Source organism: Vanacampus margaritifer, chromosome 16, assembly GCF_051991255.1.
Source record: "Vanacampus margaritifer isolate UIUO_Vmar chromosome 16, RoL_Vmar_1.0, whole genome shotgun sequence".
Taxonomy (NCBI): Eukaryota; Metazoa; Chordata; class Actinopteri; order Syngnathiformes; family Syngnathidae; genus Vanacampus; species Vanacampus margaritifer.
Window position 1 is genome coordinate 8,271,990 of NC_135447.1, and position 17,651 is coordinate 8,289,640.

The 17,651-nt window shown below is 39.3% G+C and overlaps 1 protein-coding gene across 4 annotated transcripts in view; it reads left to right on the forward strand.

Annotated features, from left to right (window-relative positions):
• LOC144035945 (unconventional myosin-Ic-like) overlaps positions 1 to 17,651 on the forward strand; it is a 33,735-nt gene that overhangs the window by 13,660 nt on the left and 2,424 nt on the right. For 2 of the 4 annotated variants that reach the window (XM_077546066.1, XM_077546067.1), the window contains 28 exons: positions 495 to 677; positions 4,189 to 4,428; positions 8,215 to 8,373; positions 8,475 to 8,590; positions 8,870 to 9,068; positions 9,138 to 9,218; positions 11,077 to 11,256; positions 11,338 to 11,436; positions 11,535 to 11,648; positions 11,759 to 11,830; positions 12,494 to 12,613; positions 13,169 to 13,251; positions 13,327 to 13,432; positions 13,511 to 13,591; positions 13,673 to 13,764; positions 13,862 to 13,956; positions 14,055 to 14,101; positions 14,180 to 14,260; positions 14,375 to 14,480; positions 15,042 to 15,159; positions 15,229 to 15,342; positions 15,437 to 15,513; positions 16,522 to 16,590; positions 16,692 to 16,776; positions 17,002 to 17,161; positions 17,233 to 17,316; positions 17,407 to 17,500; positions 17,592 to 17,647. In XM_077546066.1, coding sequence (XP_077402192.1) covers positions 4,411 to 4,428; positions 8,215 to 8,373; positions 8,475 to 8,590; positions 8,870 to 9,068; positions 9,138 to 9,218; positions 11,077 to 11,256; positions 11,338 to 11,436; positions 11,535 to 11,648; positions 11,759 to 11,830; positions 12,494 to 12,613; positions 13,169 to 13,251; positions 13,327 to 13,432; positions 13,511 to 13,591; positions 13,673 to 13,764; positions 13,862 to 13,956; positions 14,055 to 14,101; positions 14,180 to 14,260; positions 14,375 to 14,480; positions 15,042 to 15,159; positions 15,229 to 15,342; positions 15,437 to 15,513; positions 16,522 to 16,590; positions 16,692 to 16,776; positions 17,002 to 17,161; positions 17,233 to 17,316; positions 17,407 to 17,500; positions 17,592 to 17,647 — 2,706 coding nt within the window. In that variant the 5' untranslated portion in view covers positions 495 to 677; positions 4,189 to 4,410. Of the gene's footprint in view, positions 1 to 494; positions 678 to 3,859; positions 4,429 to 8,214; positions 8,374 to 8,474; positions 8,591 to 8,869; positions 9,069 to 9,137; positions 9,219 to 11,076; positions 11,257 to 11,337; positions 11,437 to 11,534; positions 11,649 to 11,758; positions 11,831 to 12,493; positions 12,614 to 13,168; positions 13,252 to 13,326; positions 13,433 to 13,510; positions 13,592 to 13,672; positions 13,765 to 13,861; positions 13,957 to 14,054; positions 14,102 to 14,179; positions 14,261 to 14,374; positions 14,481 to 15,041; positions 15,160 to 15,228; positions 15,343 to 15,436; positions 15,514 to 16,521; positions 16,591 to 16,691; positions 16,777 to 17,001; positions 17,162 to 17,232; positions 17,317 to 17,406; positions 17,501 to 17,591; positions 17,648 to 17,651 lie in introns of those variants that run through there. The other 2 variants (XM_077546065.1, XM_077546068.1) reach the window with 1 other exon arrangement.

The window sequence follows — 17,651 nt, forward strand, 5'->3', positions numbered from 1 at the left end:
GGAAAAAAAACCTTACGACCAACATTTTCCATCATGATTATGAATACTGTACGTTCAATTACTAATGCTAGTCGTTTATCCACAAGAGGGCAGCATCGACGTTCAAATCGCCACCATTTTTAAAAAAGTATGTCAGAGGTGTGAAATTGTTTCTGACGGAGCAAACAGGCGTACCCAAGGTGTACACTAAACATGAGGAGTTCTGCAAAGTGATCAATTTATACTATAGGTAACATGATTATTACCAGGTCACTGGAGATATAATGCGGGGCATGTTGTTAAAGGTAAGTGGAGCGGACTACTGTATTCCAATTTCCACTTGTCTATGAGCATAACAGATTACTTCTTGGAGACTGTGAACTTTAGTGTTGCTATTCCAAACTGCCCAACTGTTAGTATTGGCTTGTGTGAAGTGTGAAGAAGTGTTTAAAAAAAAAAACATGTTCAAAGCGTTTCTCATGTGCTCATTCATTATATATGCTTATATTCTGCAGCTCAGAGAGGGAGAACTTTCTTAGTGAGCCTGGTGAAGAAACATCTGGGAATGGAATTTACCCTGCATCGAAGTTGACTCACCTTCACCTCTGAACTTCAGTGAAGACATGTGCGGACCAGTCTACTTCAAGTTGTGGAGGAATACGAGCAAAAGATTCATGACCAGTCAGCTATTTTCATCTGTAAGTGTGACCCTTGCTGTTTATCATAAATGTCATATTTGTATGTTTATTTTTACGCATGAAGACTTACGCTGTTTTATGCAGTACCTGAAGCTTTTTTTTGTGTGTGTAGACTAAAACTGAAGATTCATAAAATACTACTACAGTACTACTACTACTACTACTACTAATAATAATAATAATAATACAATACCACGATTGTTATTAATTGACCCTTGCTTTAATTTTTTTTTTATTATAATGAATAATAGATAACAACAGAGCCCCGTTTACCCTTTCAAAAGGATTTGATCAAAGCAATAACAATGAGCAGTGGTTGGCGTTTTAAGTGTCATTGTAGCTACCTCCACTAGACGGCGCCAATGGCCTTCACTTAATTACATACCGGAGGAGTTGAACTCGTGATAAAGTTTGTCTCAGTGATTAAAGCATAACTGTTATTCTCGTGGTGTTTACTCCACTTTCCACAGTTACAACTTAAAATAGAGTCTTACGTGTTTCTATATGTTATATCCTGCATACTGCTATCTAGTAATCAAGAGGGCTTTGTCCTTGTAACGGGGATATGGGGCAGTGACGGGCCGCAAAGGTGAAGACAGGGTGAAAGTGACAACAGATGGGTGCTGACGGCGCTCAGCACAGACGGACAATAGGGCTACTAGCGGCTTCTCCATCAAGGGCATAATACACAGTGGCGGCGGCTCAATAATAGCTGCACATTGATGCGTATACACTGCAACATGATAGGTTGAAGGGACATGAATAAAGACAGACCGGTAGACATGCATAGTGTATGTGTGTGTTTGGCCAAATAGATACAGAAAGAGAGGTAAGATTCCCTCCCATTTTCCACCCTGCCCTAAAAGTCATCCCACCGTGATAAATTGCTGTGTTGAGTCATACAAGTTTGAAGACTAAAATAAGACCAAAAAAAAAAAACAGCTGGCAGACATTTTGTAACAGGAGTATGTTTATGCTTGGAGTTCTGAATTCCTTCAATTAGAGTTCACATGTTTGGAATTAGTTTTTGAGCTTGGATACAATTATGTGAAAATCAAAGTCAGGTTTATTTTTCCCATATTTTATTCGTGGAGTCATAACAACATCGCACAGTTGTGTGAGATCAGTGACAGTGGATTTCACACCTTGTATCATTTAAAAACTAAAGTAAAAGTACTACTGGCTTTGCAAACAGATTGAAATACTATTTAGCGATCAGTACTTGGGGTTAGCTGATGGTGGACCATGAAGGAAAATCTTGAACATCAGGAAAGAGCAAGGAAGGAAATCCCACTTACAGGAACTGCTGCACCGAAATAGGAGCACGCAGTGACACATCTGGAAAACAGCGGTGAATGATCCGCCTCGCAGATGTTGGACAATCCTGTGACACCTTGCAGCATGTGCGCTACCTGTGTGTTTTGCACGTGTGTGGTTACGCATATCGCTGTGATTTATAGTGAGATTGGCATCCCAATGATGGAAATTCTGAGACAATGGTGCAAACGCACGGGATGCTGGCACCCCCCCCCCCCCCCGAATATTTTAGTCAAATTCTTTCATTGTAATGTTTCACCGTTGCAACTCATATACAGTAGATGTACTAAAACATGGCTGACAGTGAAAGGCACTATTATTATTTGTCTTTGATCACGACAGAAGAATGTGACCGTAAACACAACTTTGCAACATAATGCACCCTTGAGTGTAATTTACAGGTTACATAATTTCTTATCCAGAATTGTTTCTCAGGAGACTGTTTGGCTTTGATAGGAAAGCCTAAACAATACTGATCACTTTTTCCCCCATGGCAAACAAATGATCAACTATTGTCTCATTGTATGAATTTCTTTTGAAATGGTGGCCTAATTTGAAAATGAATAACTAGAATTTGATGGAATGCGACATTGGCGAACATGAAGATAAGGGAGACTGTGTGACTGGACCATATATAGTAAAAGTACTTGTTCAAAAATATCTCATGTGCTGCGGTTTAACCCATCGTGTGAGCTAATTTGATTATAAGCAGACATTCTATGTCATGCCTCCCCCGCAATCAAAACAGTTCCCAGGTGTCTGTAACATAACATGCTGTCATGTGAGGTGCGGAATTAGGACCCAAACGCAGAGTAGACATGGGAGTTGGTTAACAGAGAGCCTTTGTATACAAAAATACAAAATATCAACAGAGAGAAGGGCTCGATTCAGATGGCCTCAAAGAAAACACTTGACAGAGAAACCTTGACTGAGAAACCTCAATTGGCGTACTGACAAAAGTGTCATTCAGTCACTCTCACTGGGGCAATGTCAAATTCTATATGACAGAATAAAGGCTTATATGATTAAGTAAGAGTGACTAGATAAACTAAGAGTGGCTAATATGGGACCATAGCAACTGCATAGCAACTGACAACGTCAACAGAAACAGGAAAAAAAATAGGGGTGTCAGGCGATTACATTTTTTAATCGTAATTAATCGCATTACTTCAATAGTAATTACTCACAAATTTTATATCTGTTTCAAATGTACAATCAAAGTTTTCATACTCTTGTTAAAAGTTAAAAGTGGGAAAATTTTCAGTAATTTTACGGTATAATAATTCATCAAATTGAGTTTAAATTAAAAAGATGTACTGTACTGTAAAAAAAAGAGTGTCATATTTATTTGTTGTGGTCATTTTCTGCCACTAGATGGCACAAGTGCATTTGTAAGACGTTGGTGTGAGCCTTCTTTTAATATTAAAAGCTATCTAATCTTTAACATGAAGTAACTTTTGACACAAAAGTCCAATTGGGGATTACCATGACCTGGACGATTGAGGACCTACAGACATTTAAAAAAACAAAAAAAAAACAAAAAAAAAGTTTTTAACAAGCACATTATTATTTTTTTGTTGCTTGTTAGGTTATTGCCCTTCTAATGTTGTCAAACTTAGCATCTTCCATTGAAATTGGTTCCATGAAAGCAACAGGAAAATGTAATTTATCTAAATTTCAAAAATTCATCGCAGATAGCTTTATAAAGCTTTGCAGGTAGACCTACTGGAATAAGTCCTTTACCCACATCCTATTTGAATCTGTCTCAGCTTGTGGGAGAAAAGGGAGGGAGCAAATTCAACTGGGAGGGAAAGAAGGAAAGAATGTTTCAAGCTCTCATCATCGCTCTCTCTCTATTTCTTTTTTTCTTTTCTTTTTTACTTTGCAACAGCAGAGTGGTTACTCTTAATTTTGGAGCTGCTAGTAACTTTTTCCACTCCCTGTTTCTCTGGCTTGCCTTTTGCATTATCCACAGCGGCATACTTTCCCATGTTTTTTTTCTCTTTTTTTTCTTTTGCAACCCACTTGTGACGTGTGAGCGGAGTTCCTGCTCTTGTTTCACGCAGCACAGTTTGGAGACAGAGCGGGTGAAGGGCTTTGGAGAGGCAGACCAACATTTGAACGGGAAGGTGAATTGAAGGTTTTAAACGAGGAACTTTTTTTTGGCTTGGGCGCTTTCTGTCCTCACATGCAGGGGAGGTCGAGCGGGAGGAAGACGACGGACGTGCAGGAAGGCTGAGAGAAAGTGAAAAGGGGACTGACGGGGGAGAGGAGACATTACGCTGCCTCACTCTGTCGCCCTTGGGTAACGCTGAATGAGAGGTTACAGTTGACGGGTCTGCTTCACACGAGAGGAGGAGCTCCAGCCCAGCGGGGGTCCAGCACTTCATCCTTTTTCAAGCAACAACAGGACAGGATGAGGTACCAAGGCAGGGTAAGAGTCTCTCTACCATGATGGCCCTTCTTCTGTTTTATATTAACCTAGCTACTGTATGTACCCGTATAAGTGTTCCATTTTGGGTTTCAATAAGCATTAGCGCAGAAAAGTTAGCATCGTCACAATAGTAGGTTGCATCCAGCTGTTGCAGCATCAAGCCTTGCCAAGGGACAGAGGCTTACCAAATAAGGAAGATTATCTGGATGTGGCCACTTAGGCAAAGTTTAGTCAAGTCCTCTCCAGAGCAAACATGCTCGTTTCACCGCAACTCTTAGGTAGATGTTTATAATCAAAACCGACTGCGACATGCTATTTAAAAGCTGTAAAAAGCCACATTCCATTTCTTTGAAAAGAGAATTCAACCTAAAAAGTTTCTTTACAATAATGTGCAGCCCCACTAGTCTAAACAAGGTGTTCTGATTAATATAACGTTTGTGGGATATGAATTAAGCAGAAAAATCCAGCTATTATTATTGATCTTGCTGGCGACTGAAAATGACATCACAGTTGCTCAGGTAATGACCAATCACGGCTTGTCAATGTCACATGACCAAATTCACAAAACAGGTGAGCAACCGCGATGTCCTTTTCAGTCAACAAGTGGCAAAATGGCCACGCCCTTACTGCAAAATTTGTCTGACTATCTTTTTATTTTTTTGTCTTATTTTGTTTAGCTTTTATATCCTTTGTAACCACCCTTTTGTGGAGTTGTCTTTATGTTGTCTATATTATATTTTTCTATGTTATGTATACTGTTCATTGTTTAAATAAAACTTAATTGGAAAATGGCCGCCCCCTTATATGGATAATAAACTGTTTTCTTGCTGCTTAGTTCATGTTCCATAAATGCAATATTTATCATAATGTGTGTTTAGATCATAGTCACGATTTTTGAGTTGATAGTTCTACTTGCTGTGGCGACTGTACGGATGAAAGTCAAAATGGCCTCGTGACTGGAGAAAGACAGAAAACAATGTTTGCTGTGTTTTGTGATGACACAAAATAGTTTGGTTGCCCGGCAACCCAAGTGTTGAACTGGCCTTCTCAAGTTGGAAAAAGTGAGAATATTACACAAACATGGTTGCATGCACGCACAGCGACAGCATGACAGCTGATGCACATCTGCAAAAGCCTGAGCGAGTTACTTGCGAGGTGTTAAATCTGACGAATGAGGAGCTGTTGCAGAGCAAGATTCTTATTGCCAATGGCAATCTGGCTCTGTGCAGTCTTGTACTGAGGTATGTTTTACGAGGGTCATGCATGCCTATGTGACTTTTCCTTGGTATGAAATTCTCCAAACAAAATATTTGAAGTTATTGTGATGATTCCTTTTGCTTCACCCCTGTTTAGAAGACTTAAAAGATAACACGCATAGCCAGCGTTCAATCTCAAAACATGCAGCTATTGCCACACAAGCAACAAAAGATTCCATGGCATCCTCTGGCCGCCCCGCTCCAATCCTGACCTGAACATTCCTTGCTTGTGTTCTTTGGAAAATCTGACAGCCAACTGTTAATCACATCTGTAGGAAGCCCACCTGCAGGAATGAGAGAACAATACTCCAAGGTGAAGCCGCGAGGAGTGGCTGCAATAGACGCTTGGTGACTTTCCTTTGCTCTCACGGTCTTGGCTGCCTTCCACTGTTGTCCTCTTGTTTTCGCAAGGATTTCCACGCGAATACTGCTTATGGCCTTTTACCGACATGCAGCAGCCAAATGAGCCCCACGGGAGAGACACTTGCATAGAAGAGAAGTCTTTGTGAAAGTCCAGCTCCTTTGTTTTGCTCTCAACTTGCTGTTTATGTTTTTATAGCTCTTTACACCAAATCTGCAGGAGGTTACCGATAGAAGAAGATCATGCTAAAAAGTGACTCAAGAGTGTTCAGAGTCAAAAAAAAAAAAAAGGGCGTATAGGAGAAGGAATTTCTGTCTCTAGGTTCAGCTAAGAGGGACTTTTTTTTTTCGTGAGTGACCCGACTCCCGAGCTCATCCCTATTAAAAAAATGTAAGTTACAAGCACTAAATGGTGGCACCAAACGTCACAACAAGCAGCAAAATATAGTGGGCAATACAAAAAAAAGGGTCCAAGTGCTTGATTCAGGCTGTTAATGGCCATTGAAGTTGAAGTTTAAACACAAAACCAAGAGAATTAGACAACATAACATTCGAAAAGCCCACTAGTTTAATGCTAACACGTTGCTAAAAGCCATGGAAACAATGTAATAACACTCACAACTTAGCACATGCATTCTACATCCTCTGTAAAAATGACTAACATTACCGCAGCCTACTGAGCCACTTCGTTTTGGAACTTTTCTTCGTCTATTATGTACAGTATGTCAGTAGTATACTGCCACACCAGAGAGGAGCACAATGTCAATGGGCATTGGAACATGAAATCAGGATACGCAAAATATTGAATTACTTACATTATATTTTTCTTAAGTTGTATTACTGTTGTTGACTTTTCATTTTGTGGGCCTGGAACAGGTTAATAGCATTTCCATTTATTCCACTGGGGAAAGAACGTTTACTCTATGAGAGTATTATCACCACAGCACTTTTTGTATAGGGGAAGTCAAACCAGAAATTTTCTTGACAATAACATGTTTTATGTAGCCTCAGTAGTCTCAACATGGTATTCTGATTACTATTGTGTTTTCGGAATATGAATAATGTAGTAAAAGCCACCCGTTTTTATTCATCTCAGGGGGCGGCCATTTTGCCACTTGCTTATATTTTGCTGCTTTATTCATATTCCACAAATGCAATATTCACCAGAATGCCGAGTTTAGACTAGTGGGGGTGCATACAATATTAATATAAGGAAAATTTGGAGATTAACTTCCACTTTAAGTTGAACTGGACTTCACTATACTGTACCTATTGTATCCTTTAGAACAATATTGCCTATTAAAGTGTCATGGGTACCAAAGCACGCCGCTTAATATGTAATGATGCACGTTTAGAATATTACTCATCAGAAAGGATTCCAAACTGACAAACGTTTCCCTTTCCGTTACATGTTGCTGTGGTTGTGTGTGCGTGCGATATTTTACACTGTGGCCACAGAGAATGTCACCGCAGCCCACTAAATTCTACCCATCCTTAATATTAGGTTTGTCGTCAAATGAAGGTTTGACATGTACACACGCTTTCCCAGTTGCATCACTGTTATCACCCTCGGGTGTTATCACGTTGTGTGTATGTGGTGCATATCACCATCTCAACGCAGATAAGCATATCCTGTTTATCATTGAGATTCTTTAAATGGCTTGCCTTGGCCAGCTCAACTCAACTGTGGAGTGTTGTTTACAGATGTGGTCAGTGGTGTTGAGTCATTTGCAATTTTTCATGAGCAAGAAGGGAGACAAGTTTTGTAATACGTTGTGCGTCCGTTTCTTAATGATTAGCATTCGATGTATCACTTCAAAGTTTTCTTTTTTTTTCGTTGTAAATGTCAATCAAAATGACAATTTTGTGAGCTATAGTTCCATTGTTTTCAATGGGATTTATTTTTATTTTTTTAATTGAATTTATATCATTAGCAAAGATTATCATTCGAGACAAATCTTACTGTCTGTGTCAGAAATTGTCATTCCAGACCCATTTATTTTATCCATATTTAAATTATTAATATTATTATTATTATTATTATTACTCCTGTTTGAATTTTCTCGAGGCCTTCAATACTGTAATGGGGCAGACACGTCCGATAAAAATAGAAACAGTCCAAGAGCGCCACCCTGTGTCGAAATGTTGTAACTACAATCCTTTTCTACAGGAGGTGGACATTGAAGGAAGGGTGCGCTTGGTGATGGAGAGCACCCTAACGGCCCGTGACAGGGTTGGTGTGCAAGATTTTGTCCTACTGGAGAACCACAACAGTGAGGCAGCATTCATAGAGAACCTGCGACGGCGCTTCAATGAAAACCTCATCTATGTAATGAATGTTCTCGGCATATTTGAAATAATATCTCTCGAATAGTTGACTTGGAGTGATGTTTGAATGTTTGGTATAATTCTGTGACTATTTTAACTCAGACTTACATAGGCTCAGTTCTGGTGTCAGTGAACCCCTACAAAGAGCTCGAGATTTACTCCAAGCCACAGATGGAACGCTACAGAGGAGTTAGTTTCTATGAAATATCTCCTCACATGTGAGTCTTGTTTTTGTTGATGCTAGTAATCACACAATGCAATGTGAATTATTTATTAGAGATCTTATTTTTACAACAAATTTGTATCTAGAATAGATTATGTGCCTCAATAACATGCTCAACTCTGAAATATTCTAATTCCATAATATGAATAGTGATTTACTGTTAACATATAATTGGCATCTGCATATTGTAAGCATTATGGGTTTAATGCACAGCTATCAACATGACAGTTGACTAATTGTGTATGAATCTTAACCAGTTTTGCTTTTCACCCAGATACGCATTGTCGGACAACACTTACCGGGCCATGCGGACCACATGGAAGGATCAGTGTATTCTTATATCCGGTGAGAGCGGTTCAGGTAAAACAGAAGCCTCTAAGAAGATCCTGCTCTACTATGCTGTCACCTGCCCCACTAATCATCACATGACCACCCTCGGAGACCGCCTCCTCCAATCCAACCCTATTCTGGAGGTATTTAATAGAATCGCAGCATATTTGGTTCATTTGAATGTTTAATGTTCAAATTTGTGGTTTGTGTAGGCATTCGGTAATGCCAAAACACTAAGGAATGACAACTCCAGTCGGTTTGGAAAATATATGGATGTGCAGTTTGACTTCAAGGTAAACAATCCTTTGTTGTTGTTTTTTTTTATTTAAAAAAATTCTTGACAATAATACGTTGTATGTAGCAGCCCCACTAGTCTAATAAGGGTATTCCGGTTAATATTGCATTAGTGGAATATGAATTAAGCAGCAAAATCCAGCAGTTTTTATCGATATCGGAAGGCGGCCATTTTGCCACTTGCTGTCGAGTGAAAATGACATCACAGCTCACCTGTTTTCTGAAGCTGCGCTGTGATTGACTGTTACCCGAGACCTGAGCAACTGTGATGTCATTTTCACTCGACAGCAAGTGGCAAAATGGACTGAGATTGTCATGGTGTGTGAGTGGAGGACCCAAATGCAGGAAAGAAGGAGAGCCACGGCAGGGATGTGGATAACGTAGTTTTAATCCACCAAACGAACCAACACAAAAATCACGCTCAAGGGCGGACAAGAGCAAACACAAAATCACGCTCAAGGGCGGACAAAAGCAAACACAAAATCACGCTCAAGGGCGGACAAAAAGCAAAACCAAAATCACGCTCGAGGGCGGACAAAAGTAAACACAAAATCACGCTCAAGGGCGGACAAAAAGCAAAACCAAAATCACGCTCGAGGGCGGACAAAAAGCAAGTCATGGGAATCAGGAGTAGATTCGTGTAGAAGCTTGTTCAGTCAGGTCAGGTGAATAGCGTCTTGGAGTAATAACCCGACACTTCTTGCTGCTTCTGCCAGGCCTTTATCTTGGCCTGATGAACTGATGAGCAGCAGGTGTGTTTAGCGGGCTCCGCCCTCCAGCTGTTTCCCGGTGACTGAAAGGGAAGCAGAAACAGCTGACCCCAATCATGACAGAGATGGATTTTGCTTTGTGGCTCATATTCCACAAATGTAATATTAAACAGAATGTCATGTTTCGACTAGTGAGGTCACATATAACATATTATTGTCAAGAATTGTTTTGACTTAAATTATGTATGTAAATCACCTTGCACTATTCTAGGAATAATATAGTTATATGGTCAGTGTAGATTATTGCTAGAGATGGGACAATGAAGCATTGTGAAGCTTTTGAGGCTTTCGGCTGATTGATTTGGAAAAAAGAGTCGAAGTTTCAAAGCCCCATAAGATAGATCGTACCGGTGACATCTGGTGGTCAGCTGGAGTCATAGCAGCTATAATCTTCAAAGTGATTCGCCTGATTGATTTATATTCCAACATAACACCAGTACATTCAGTCTTACATTTGTGTCTGTCTAATGATCATCAGGGACACATGGAAGTGTTGTAATATTTTGACACTGTACCAGTACTTTGGTTCAATGTGATGTCCTGTTACTCATTCGATTTTTATAAACATAATTTGGATATGACACAAGTGCGCTGTGAAGCCAGATGACAAGTATTTCAACATCAGTCTTTGGGAGATGTGACTGAGGGTCTTGGAGAAGCGCTTATAGCAACTCGGTGGAAAATACTTGGGTCAAGCCTGTATCTTCTACACACGATTTAAAAATAATGCATAATTGGAAACTTTAAATGCATCATTGTGGGAGTACTTTTGTTGGAAACATACCGAATAACTAACTTTTCCAGGTGAACATAAAGTGAAGCAAATGTCTACATGAGGGAATTGTGCGCCTGACACCGCGCCAAAAGGTTTGAATCAGTTACGTAATTTCCGGTATCTCATTAGCGCGCATAAAGCCGCATACGTCATCAGCACGTGATCACGGAAGTTTCATCGGGGCTTTTGATACATTGTTTCGAGCAGTCTGTCTCACTCGGCTGACACATGCTCCGGAGTGTCAGTGTCAAACGTCCCATCTCTAATTATTGCAGTTCTCTTTTCATGGCGTTCCAATTTTGCCTTTGCCAGGGGACGCCAGTGGGTGGCCACATCCTCAATTACCTTTTGGAGAAATCTCGTGTGGTCCACCAGAATCACGGAGAAAGAAACTTCCACATCTTCTATCAGCTTCTGGATGGTGGGAGCAGTGAACTTCTCCAGATGCTGGATCTTGAAAGAAACCCTCAAAACTACCAGTATCTGGTTAAGGTTTGTAAAGAAAAGTTGTATTTTATGTACACATAAATTCACCTTGAGTTCTTGGTGTATGATACTGAGGCGTCTTGATAGGGAAGCTGTTCCAAAGTCAGCTCCATTAATGACAAGAATAATTGGAAAGTTTTGATGAATGCCTTGTCTGTTATTGGCTTCACCGAGGAAGACCTGCAGGTTAGTCAAAATCACTCTGCTGTTTATCCGTCTTTAAATCTCCAAATGTGCAACACGTCTCTCGTTTTCACCGGTGTGATTCATGTGTCTTTTGTCAGAATTTGTTGAACATCATTGCCAGCATTCTCCATCTGGGGAACACTCAGTTCGGAGAAGGCGAGGAAGGTGAAGCGCACATTACCAGCGAGATGCCGATAGCAAATGCTGCAAAGGTCAGAGTTATCCCACCCACAAGTATTGGTCGAACTTCAAATGTGCATTCTTTTTTTCTTCTTTTTTTTTTTTTTTTAAGCAACTGAACAGATGTGTTGTTGTTTTGCAGCTGCTGGGTCTTGAAGCCTCGTCCCTCAGCGAGGCTCTTACTCACAAAAAACTCACTGCCAAAGGGGAGGAGGTAAAGATACTATTGTTCTTGATTTGGTTATTTGTGACTAGACAAGTCACCCCCCCTTGCTCGCATAACTCATATTACACAAATGTAACATTAATCAGAATGTCATGTTTAGACTAATGAAGTCACATATAACATATTATTGTCAAGAAAGCTCATTCACTCCCAGTCATTTTCACTGAAGCAACTCCCTTTGCTCCCGGCTGTTTTACTGGATTTAGACAGATTTTGCAAGGCCCACAGAATATTGTGTTCTGTTGCTATAAAAACATGGAACCTACCAAAAGAAAGATTAGGGTCTCTTCTTTCATCAGGAAAAAAAAGTACATTTGTATTTATTTATTATTACGTTTTACAGCAATTAGCATTAGAATATAGCTAAGTTTCATCATTATTCACAAACCTGTTAAAATCACTGACAAAAAGCTGCTGCCACCTGCTGGCCGTTTTGTTGTAATAACTACCAATGCTTTGAGCGACCTCTTCAGGTCAGAAGCTGCATCAAAGCCTTCTGTATGCTCTAACATAAAAACATTTTTTTAAACAACAACAACGTATAAACATGTTTTGGGAGGGAAGGACAGAGTAAACGAATTAATACGTTTTTAAGGTTTGAATGAGTTACAGTTGACTTCCCCTTTAAATTTCTTCTGTCTTGCATTACAGATGATCATCCCACACAACTTTGAGCAAGCAATGTCAGCCCGAGACGCCTTAGCCAAAGCACTCTATGGTCGGAGCTTCACTTGGTTGGTGGAGAAGATCAACCAGTCTCTTGCTCTGAAGGTGCCGCCATTTTTTTTTTTAACTCATTCACTGCCATTGACGGTTATAGACGTCAAATATTCATTTGAACTATTTCTATTAGTTTAACATTTTTTTTCCATTTTTGTTAACAAGAGTATGAAAACCTATAATTTTTTATTTTACATTTAGAACAGATATAAAAGTTGTGATTAATCGGGAGTTAACTCGTGAAGTCATCCAATTAATTACGTTTAAAACATTTAATCGCATGACGCTCCTAATTTTTAATAATCTTTTCTTTTCTTTAATCGCGTCAGGCGATTACAATTTTTAAATGTAATTAATCGCATGACTTCAATAGTTAACGCACGATTAATCATAAATGTTATATCTGTTCTAAATGTACAATAAAAAATTCTAGGTTTTCATTATTTTGTTAACAAAAGTGGATTTTTTTTTTTTTAACTAATAGAAATAGTTCAAATGAATTTTTGACGTCAATAGCCGTCAATGGCAGTGAATGAGTTAATACCTAGACAAAGCCAACTCTGGCAATGTCATCATGTGTCAATTGTCTTCTGTATTGTTATACAGGATGACATGGACCACAGCAATAAAGCCTTCCCAGTGATCGGGCTTTTGGACATCTATGGCTTTGAGGTCCTACAGCGCAACAGGTCTGACTAGTATTTGTTTGACTTAAATCTTCCCCCTAAATATGTTACTACAATTGTTTCTTTATTTTCCTGTAGTTTTGAGCAGTTCTGCATCAACTACTGCAGTGAGAAGCTCCAGCAGCTCTTTATTGAGCTCACCCTCAGATCCGAGCAAGAGGAGTACACAACAGAGGGGATAGCAGTGAGTGCGTTATAAATCTCCGAATGCATACATTCCACCCATTTCCGCTCTATAACACATTACGCCGCCCAACTTCAGTGGGAGATGGTGCAGTACTTTGACAACAAAATCATCTGTGACCTGATAGAGGAGAAGCACAAGGGCATCATCGCCATTCTGGTGTGTATATGAGGTTCCTTGTGGAAATATCTGCCTGTCTGCTCTTGTTGTTATCAGTTGAGTAGCGTTCCTGTCTTTCAGGACGAGGAGTGTCTGAGACCCGGAGAGACGAGTGATGCCTCATTCTTAGAGAAGCTGGAGGACACACTTGGCGGCCATCCCCATTTTGTCACGTATGAGTGAACATTACCAAAGTACTGTTTTTTTTTTTGTTTTTTATATCCACTGGCCACTGAACAGTTTGTTTGTAAATCTTTGTGTGTCTTGCAGTCACAAGCTGGCAAATGGCAAAACTCGGAAGGTAATGAGTAGAGAGGAGTTTAGGTTGCTGCACTATGCTGGAGAGGTCAACTACAATGTTGATGGTAGCCTTTCATTTTTTTTCCCGATTATTATTACAGTGCATATGTGGCAACTCATAAATGAAAAACAAAAGTTGATGTCATTTGTTTCATTCATTTAGGTTTCCTTGAGAAGAACAATGACTCACTGAACAGGACCCTGAAAGAAGTAAATGACATTTGTAATTGCTAGAAAGAGGGTTTCCCACTTTGTTCTCATGATGCATTGGTTTTGGTCTATGTTTAGGTCATGTGCCAGTCTGACAACCAGATCATAAGTCAGTGTTTCTCCAGAGAGGAAGTGACGGAGCAGAAACGCCCACACATGGTCTGAGTTTCTCTCTCTCTCTCTCTCTCTGCAAAAATGACATTATCAAGTTTGATATGTATATACAATTCTACCAATTCCTTACCCATTGTTTATTTGTATATTTTTCTCCAGGCTGCCACTCACTTTAAAAATAGCCTGCAGAAACTTATGGACATCCTCATGACTAAAGAACCGTCATATGTGCGCTGTATCAAACCGAATGATGCCAAGCAGCCAGGTGAACTTGAATGTCAGATGACACTTCATTAGGTAGACCCGCACAAACCCCTGAGATCAAATGCCCGTTCCCACACTCTATTAAATTTGGTCAAGTTTGTTGATAGTCTTAATTGTAAAGTGGGTTAAAATTCAACCAAAGAAGACATCATGTGAAAAATGAGCTAAACAGATCCACACCAAATGTTAACGAGGTCCTTAGTTCATGCAATCCCACCCTGCAAAGTGTCCTGGACATTGGTTGCTTCATGTCGTCATACTAAATAATAATGATGGAAGTACAATAGGAAGGAACGGCTAGGAGTATAGCCAGGACATTTTGGGGGTGATTTATTCATAAATAAAAATAAAATATGTAATAATAATAATATAAAGGGAAAAAAATCACAGATACCAAAATGTTCCCTTACTGTAGGTATGGGGGTAGCCAGACAGTGACAAGGGGTGACCATGGCCACCCCTGGCCACCATCTAGCTCCACCGCTGTATATTTCTGAGAATATCTACTAAATGCATTCTGGCAAAGTATTTCAAACTTGATGATATGCTCTCCCCCCTGCAGGTCACTTTGATGAAGTTCTTGTCAGACATCAGGTCAGGTACCTTGGCCTGATGGAGAACCTTCGGGTGAGGAGAGCTGGCTTTGCCTACAGACGCAGCTTTGAAGCCTTCCTGCAGAGGTGAGTCACGCTTTATTTGGGCTTCGCGTATCCTCAGCTAGGCCATGTGGTTATGTTATGCGCCCTCAGGTACAAGCCGCTATGTCCGGAGACATGGCCCAGATGGTATGGCAGACTTCATGATGGTGTGGCCACACTGGTCAGCCACCTTGGGTACCAAGAGGAGGAGTACAAACTGGGCAGGCAAAGCATCGTCCATCGACTTTCACAACAACTTTTATTTTGATCTGTGACAAACTTGACACTACTGCAGTTTGTAATCTTTCATTCCATGCAGGTCCAAAATATTCATCCGTTTCCCCAAAACTCTCTTTCTGACTGAAGATGCACTACAAGCTAAAAAGCCAGAGATAGGTGAGTAACATTATTACAATGACACACAAATTAACTCATTCACTGCCATTGGTGGCTATAGATGTCAAAAATTCATTTGAACCATTTCCATTAGTTAACTCATTCACTGCCATTGATGGCTATAGACAACAAAAATTCATTTTAACTATTTCTATTAGTTTAATATGTTTTTACTAGTGAAGTCATGTGAATAATTACAATTAAAAAAATTATTGCCTGATGCGATTTAAAAAAGAAAAGAAAATATTAAAATTAGGGGCGTCGTGCGATTAAAATGTTTAATTGTAATTAATCACAAGACTTCACCAGTTAACTCACAATTAATCACAATTTTTTTTATCTGTTCTAAATGTACAATTAAAATAATTCTACGTTTTCATACTCTTGTTAACAAAAGTGGAAAAAATGTTAAAGTAATAGAAATAGTTAAAATAATTTTTGGACGTCTATAGCCGTCAATGGCAGTGAATGAGTTAAATTTTTTCCCCCCACTTTTGTTAACAAGAGTCTGAAAACCTAGATTTTTTTTATTGTACATTTAGAACAGATATGAAATTTGTGATTAATCGTGAGTTAACTAGTGAAGTCATGCGATTAATTACGATAAAAAAATTAATAATCTTTTTTTTTATCGTGTCAGGCGATTAAAAAAAGAAGTAATTAATTAATTAATTAGTGATTAATTTGTGATTAATCGTGAGTTAACTAGTGAAGTCATGCGATTAATTACAATAAAAAAATTAATAATCTTTTTTTTATCATGTCAGGCGATTTTTTTTTTTAAAAATTGTAATTAATTGCATGACTTCAATAGTTAACTCGCGATTAATTGCAAATTTTATATCTGTTCTAAATATACAATAAGAATATTTTTTTCTAGGTTTTCATACTATTGTTAACAAAAGTGGAAAAAATGTTATAGATAGAAAATATGGCAGCGAATGAGTTAAAAAAACAATCCAGATAATTTCACCAAGCTCACAAGAAACTTCTTCTTTTGTGTTCCAGCTTTAACTCTGCAGACATCATGGAGAGGCTACAGGGAGCGAGCCAAATACAAACGAATCAGGCATGCAAGTCAGTGCACACTCCGCTTGTTTTAAGCCATGTGACTTATTTTAGTCTCATTATTTCTTTGGATGACTTTGTAGTAATATAAACACATTGTGAATGTGCAGTCATAGTGATTCAATCCGCATGGCGAGGGATGAAAGCACGGCGGAGGGCAAAGAGACGTCGACAGGCTGCTGAGTTGATACGCAGGTGCACAACTGTCTCATTTGATCTTTAGAATCATCTTTAAAAAGATGAGGCGCGCCTATATTTTCAAATGAGCTCTAATACAAAAGCTGAATCAATATTTATAACTTCACCATTGTAATAGTTCCCTAGTTCATTATCATTACTTAAAGTGATTTTAGGACATACTCATTAATAGGTTGTTATTACTTTTGAACATTTGTCTGTTTTTTTTTCTTTTTTCTTCAGATTCATAAAAGGCTTTATCTACCGTCATGAGGACTACTGTCCAGAAAATGCCTATTTCTTGGATCATGTGCGTTACTCCTTCCTCATGAAGCTTAGCAAAAATCTGCCAACCAACGTTTTGGACAAAAGCTGGCTGGCATCTCCTCCCTCCGTCACCGAGGTAAATCTGCAGATGTGTACAGCTATCAGTTACGAATCCACCATTGATTGTCGATCTGTTTTCATCTGCAGGCTTCAGAGCACCTTCGCGCACTCCACATGCGGAACATGGTCATAAAGTATTGCATGAGGATCCAGCCTGAATGGAAGACTCAAGTAAGTTCGTGCGATCAATGAGATTAGACTGAGATCCTGTTTGCAATTGATGAAGATCACGAATGCTGATCCGACATGACTCTTCACTAGATGACACAGAAGGTTGTTGCCAGCGAGATCTTCAAAGATCAGAAAGACAGCTATCCTCAAAGTGTTGGCAGGCTCTTTTTGGACACCAGGATCGGTGCATGTTCATTCACTCTCCTAACAATAATACATTCTAATACAAGAAATATACATTGACTCCTTCACTGTTTTTTTTTTTTTTTTAATAGAACGTGAGCAGATCAATCTCAAGGTTCTCCAGATTCTCGGCAGTGACAAATTGCAGGTGA